The sequence below is a fragment of the Clupea harengus genome, chromosome 21 (genome assembly GCF_900700415.2).
Source record: "Clupea harengus chromosome 21, Ch_v2.0.2, whole genome shotgun sequence".
NCBI lineage: Eukaryota > Metazoa > Chordata > Actinopteri > Clupeiformes > Clupeidae > Clupea > Clupea harengus.
Genome location: NC_045172.1, coordinates 24102108 through 24108301, shown reverse-complemented (window position 1 = coordinate 24108301; position 6194 = coordinate 24102108). Strand labels below are relative to the sequence as shown.

Here is a 6194-nt window from a genome sequence, read left to right as displayed (position 1 = left end):
CTTCTATCTGGCAACAATTTGTTAGTCAAACATTGATCTGGTTTTTTTTTAAGTAAAGAATGTAAGGCTAATGTGTCGTTTAAAAGCTAATCTTGTTTTAATTGATTGATTTTATTCTATTGGTTGATTTTCCTCCTGTTCTCTCTCTCTCTCTCTCAGGGTTGAGTCCCTGGATGACCTCCACAGCAGCAGTGCCTACACCTGGCCCTCCTCGGCCGGCCCCAACCCCATGCGCCCGCACTCTGCCCTGGGCAGCTGCGGCGGGTACCGGGGCCCTGGCCGCTACAGCATGGGACCGCCGGGTGGCGGCGGTGGCGGTGGATCCTCCACCCTCCCCGCCTCGCTCTCCGCCAGCTGCCTGAGGCAAGGGCCCTGGGCCCGGGCTGCCACCCCCTCCCCCACCCCCCTCATGGAGGAGGCCTCTAGATCCCCACCGCGCATGAGGTACTGGTTGTTGTTGTTGTTGTTGTCGTCGTTGTTGTTGTTGTTGTTGTTGTTGTTGTTGTTGTCGTCGTTGTTGTTGTTATCATAGTCGTGATTAAGATTATTACTATGAGGTACAGATTACAAGACCCATTTACCCCACAGACATACTCATCCATGGCCGTACATGGATAGTCGTAAACAAACAAACAACTTTGAGTCACTCTCTTAGGCTATAAGGCAGTCTGATCTGTGTGTGTGTGTGTGTGTAAACAAATGCATGCTGCCATGTGTCTACCTTTCTGACGAACTTTGTATCTGTCATCTTGTCGTGCCACACTCCTCTTTGTCTTTCCACCTGTGTGTGTGTGTGTGTGTGTGTGTGTGTGTGCGTGTGCGTGTGCATGTTTCTTTCCACCCGTGTGTGTGTGCATGTTTCTTTCCACCCGTGTGTGTGTTTCTTTCCACCCGTGTGTGTGTGTCCTGTGGCGCCCCCACAGCAGGCCCCTGAGTGGCAGAAGGATGTGTACCCGCTGTGAGCGGCCCCTGGCGAAGGGCGCTGCCATGGTGATTGAGTCCCTGGGCCTCTGCTTCCACCTGGCCTGCTTCAAGGTGAGGCGGGGCGGGGCGGCCGCACGGAGACGGTCCTGGTGCTGGGTCTGTCCGTCCGTCCATCCGCCCGGGCGCAGCGGAGCTCCCTGCTAACCCCACTCCCCTCACTCCTGCAGAGAAATCACGTCGCACGCCCTCCCCCCTTCCAGCTTCCAGCCCCCCCCCCCCACACACATACACACACACACACCCCTGCCTTCTCCCCCTGCACAGCTGTCAATCAGTCTGCCTGTCCTGTCCTGTCTCTGTGGGATGCCCTGGGTTGGGGTGACGGGGTGATTGATGTGCCATATTCACCTGGGACGAATGTCTTTTCCCCTCACGCTTCCTCACGCCCCCACACCTTCCTCACGCTTGCTTCCTCTCTAACAGCAGCCACTGTGATTGGTGCACGGTCCTGTCAAGGTTCCCTCTTTTCTGATTGGGCTCTGTGATTGGTGCAAGGTCCTGTCAAGGTTCTCTCTTCTCTGATTGGGCTCAAAGAGGTTCCCTCTTCTCTGATTGGGCTCTAAGAGGTCCGCCCTGCTGGTCTGGAATCAGTGCTTCACGCCTCCTGCCACCGCTTTTCACTATTGAAGTCACCTGGCGTCTGTAGTGGTTTTATAGTGGTGATTGTTTAAGGTTTGTGTTAAAGTGTGTGTGTGTGTGTGTGTGTGTGTGTGTCTCCTCCTCAGTGCGTCAGCTGCAGAAGTGAGCTGCGACGCCCCGGTCCTGGATCTCAGGTGCGGATCCGAAACAGACAGCTCTTCTGTGACTCCTGCTACGAACGAGTCCGAAGTGAGTAGAACCGCCACCGGCTGACATCACCTGTCCCCGTGACATCACCTGTCCCCGTGACATCATCCCCTACAGACCCTCTGATGGTCCCTGAGGCCTGGGCTTCCATCAAGCATTTGGATGGCTGGTGTTTCTTGCAAGTGATGGCTGCTGTAATATGTGGCTTGTGAGAATAATCCCCCAATCAAACTCGTCCATAGTTATCTGACCATGGCTATTTAGCGCTGTAGTCTTTGTGAATTAAGGTACAGTAGATTAGGATCCTCATTAGATGAATTATACAGTAGATTAGGATCCTCATTAGATGAATTATACAGTAGATTAGGATCCTCATTAGATGAATTATGGCTATTTAATGGTGCTTGTGTATGGTGTACAGAACTACAGCCACGTCTCTCCTACACGCTTTCAGACATGTTTACGTCTCTTTTACACGCTTTCAGACATGTTTACGTCTCTTCTACACGCTTTCAGACATGTTTACGTCTCTCCTACACGCTTTCAGACATGTTTACGTCTCTTCTACACGCTTTCAGACGTGTTTACGGTTCTGTTTTTCAGCCCGCCCCCTGCCCAAATGACCAGAATGCATTGCAGCAGATCCAGGAGACGCCCTCAGCTGCTGACCCATGACGCTCAGCAACCTCAAATATAATATATATATACACACACACACACACACACACACACACACACACACACACACACACACACACCATTTAGCTTTCTTAAGATCTCCATACTACAGGCTGTTTAGTAAGAGCTACCCTTAGACCGTCTACTTATAACACACACATACACACATCTTTATGGCAATTTTGGCAGTGGTTAGATGTGTCAAGTAATTTGTCGTTCAGTGAGTGAGTGAGTCAGTGTGGTTTTGTACTGCTCTGGGCAAGAGCGCGTGCGTGCGTGTGTGTGTGTGTGTGTGTGTGTGTCCAGTCTGGGCAAGAGCGTGTGTGTCCAGTCTGGGCAAGAGCGTGTGTGTTCAGTCTGGGCAAGAGCGTGTGTGTGTGTGTGTGTGTGTGTGTGTGTGTCCAGTCTGGGCAAGAGCGTGTGTGTGTGTGTGTGTGTGTGTGTGTGTGTGTGTCTGTGTCCAGTCTGGGCAAGAGTGTGTGTGTCCAGTCTGGGCAAGAGTGTGTGTGTCTGGGCAAGAGCGTGTGTGTGTGTCCAGTCTGGGCAAGAGCGTGTGTGTGTGTGTGTGTCCAGTCTGGGCAAGAGCGTGTGTGTGTGTGTGTGTGTGTGTGTGTGTGTGTGTGTGTCCAGTCTGGGCAAGAGCGTGTGTGTGTGTGTGTGTGTGTCCAGTCTGGGCAAGAGCGCGTGTGTGTGTGTGTGTGTGTGTGTGTGTGTGTGTGTGTGTGTCTGTGTCCAGTCTGGGCAAGAGTGTGTGTGTCCAGTCTGGGCAAGAGTGTGTGTGTCTGGGCAAGAGCGTGTGTGTGTGTCCAGTCTGGGCAAGAGCGTGTGTGTGTGTGTGTGTGTGTCCAGTCTGGGCAAGAGCGTGTGTGTGTGTGTGTGTGTGTGTGTGTCCAGTCTGGGCAAGAGCGTGTGTGTGTGTGTGTGTGTCCAGTCTGGGCAAGAGCGTGTGTGTGTGTGTGTGTGTGTGTGTGTGTCCAGTCTGCTTCTGTTCTTCTAAGGAGAACCTCCTGTTGAGGTCTCCAGTCCGTCTGAATGAGTGTGTCTCTGTGTGTCTGTGTCTGTGTCTGTGTCTGTGTCTGTGTCTGTCTGAATGAGTGTGTCTGTCTGGCTTTGACTGACATGGAGGAAATGTAATTAATATTACTCATGTATGTGCAAATGTAATTAATATTACTCATGTATGTGCAAATGTAATTAATATTACTCATGTACGTGTATGTGGACATTTAATATATGAGGTTTTGGTATTAGCACCTTCCCTCTGAAATGCTTAATATATAACACATATATTTAAAGGATATTTAAATTCACACTTGAGTAGGTTGGATGCACTTTTTAGTTCTAATGAATCACGTGTTTGTAATTCTTGATTTGGGAGGTGTGGAAGTGATTTATGATTTGGTATGCTATTGAAATGGGGAAAAGCCTAGAGTATTTTCAGAATTGAAATAAACATTTTCAGAATTATTTGTAAATAAAATGATTAAATCAATTTTACTCCGACCATGTGTGGTTTCTGTTTGTTCATGTTCTTTTTTTCTTTTCACCATTGAAGGCTTGGAGATGCATCCCCTTACCACCCACACACACATGCACGTACGCACACACAAAAGCGCACACACACACACACTCAATCACAAACAAACAAACAAACAAACAAACACACATGCACGTACACACACATAAAGCACAAGCACACACACTAACACACACAGCATTTCCAGATCATACACAATGCTTTAATGAGAAAAGAAAAGACAAGGAATATACATGGGAAATGTAGTCCTTTTGTGTTCGCTGCATCCTTTTCACTGAGGACGGTTACATGATGTGCACATTAAAAGACAGAACTTTAAAAATAACTCTGTATGCCAGTGGAGACATTTTCCCCTATTTTGCTTGGGGGATTTGTTTTATGGTACAAGATTTGAAGAAAGGGTCAAAATCCCCAGGTGCAAGCGGTCATGAGGATGCAGAGAGCTCCTGAGAGTGAGACGGGATCGGACGGGACAGACGGGAGGACACGCCTCAGCGCTCACGCCTCAGCGCTCTCCAGGAAGCACAGTGATGTCACTTCCTCCTCTTGAAATCTCTCGCCAGGGCGTCCAACTGTCAGGAAAACAAAAAGAAATCAGCTATGAGGTAAAGACCCTTCCCAACAGTGTACCTACCCCTACTGTCTTACACACACACATATACACACACACACTGTTTTGAGTGCAACATCGCAGTAATAACGGTATATAAGAATAATAACACTACACACAAAGAATGCTGGCCAATGGGCTTGATGGTTCATCATTGAGTTTTCACACACACAAGTGGTTAGGCCAGGTGTGGCATAGATGATTGACAGATGAGTAACTCCTAGATGATTGACAGATGAGTAACTCCTAGATGATTGACAGATGAGTCACTCCTAGATGATTGACAGATGAGTAATTCCTAGATGATTGACAGGTGAGTAACTCCTAGATGATTGACAGCACATACTCACCAGGATGCTCTTGAGGATGTTTCTTCTCTGTGACCTCAGGTAGCTGCACTCTCCCGCCTCGCACAGTTTAATCTCCTCAGAGATCTACACACACACACACACACACACACACACACACACAGAGGGAATGAACATTGTCATGCAATCATCTGCCTTTAAAGGTCCACTCAAATATAAATAGAAACGGGACATTGTTGAGTCATCACTTCTTGCACTGATATATTATTGAAATAAAGCTCTTCTAATCTAAGATGAACACATGGAATATATCTAAACCTAAGGCAGCAGGTTACACCTAGAGGATGTTTGTCTGTGGATGTGATCATTAGTGTTATAGTGGGCGGGTCCAGGAGGAGTCTCACACACACACACACACACACACACGACAGGTCCAGGAGGAGTCTCACACACACACACACACACACACACAACACGTCCAGGAGGAGTCTCACACACACACACACACACACACACACACACACACACACACGACGGGTCCAGGAGGAGTCTCACACACATACACACACACACACACACACACACACACACATACACACGACGGGTCCAGGAGGAGTCTCACACACACACACACACACACACACACACACACACACGACGGGTCCAGGAGGAGTCTCTCACACACACACACACACACACGACGGGTCCAGGAGGAGTCTCGCACACACACACACACACACACACACACACGACGGGTCCAGGAGGAGTCTCTCACACACACACACACACACGACGGGTCCAGGAGGAGTCTCGCACACACACACACACACACACACGACGGGTCCAGGAAGAGTCTCACACACACCTGGGCCGAGTTGAAGGTGTCCACATCCCTCTTTCCTCCTGGGTACCATCCATGGGACCAGTGCTGAGCGCGTGACAGCTCCACGCCCAGGAGCAGAACTACAGCTGTTAGCAGGATCAACCTGCACACACACACCATCACTGGAGCTCTGCACACACACACACACACACACACACACAAAAATAAACAAGTAATTACCAAACCTGCCGACACAAGTGCACAACACGGGACACACACTCACGGACACACACTTACTAAAGAGAGATCAATACACAAACAATCAAGAGAGATAAAGATACAAACACTTATATAAAGATTAATATACAAACAACAATTATACAAAGATACATTTAAATACAAATACATAAGGTGTGGGGAAACAAACACACATAACAGACACAAATACACACACACCCCACGCATTAC

General features: G+C 48.8%; 2 protein-coding genes across 2 annotated transcripts in view; one reads left to right on the top strand and one right to left on the bottom strand.

Moving 5' to 3' along the window:
* LOC105912598 (LIM domain only protein 7) overlaps window positions 1-2494 on the top strand; it is a 32708-nt gene extending 30214 nt beyond the window's left edge. The window contains exons 25-28 of the mRNA XM_031558569.2: window positions 160-444; window positions 924-1035; window positions 1710-1812; window positions 2374-2494. Of these exons, the coding sequence (XP_031414429.1) occupies window positions 160-444; window positions 924-1035; window positions 1710-1812; window positions 2374-2393 (520 nt within the window). The 3' untranslated portion in view covers window positions 2394-2494. The remainder of the gene's footprint in view (window positions 1-159; window positions 445-923; window positions 1036-1709; window positions 1813-2373) is intronic.
* Window positions 2495-4518: 2024 nt separating this feature from the next.
* gnrh2 (gonadotropin-releasing hormone 2) lies at window positions 4519-5906 on the bottom strand. Its single transcript, XM_012841591.1, has 3 exons — window positions 5769-5906; window positions 4946-5029; window positions 4519-4557 (listed from the first exon to the last, which is right to left on the bottom strand). Exons 1-3 carry the CDS (start codon window positions 5904-5906, stop codon window positions 4519-4521), a joined length of 261 nt encoding a protein of 86 aa, XP_012697045.1.
* Window positions 5907-6194: the final 288 nt, after the last annotated feature.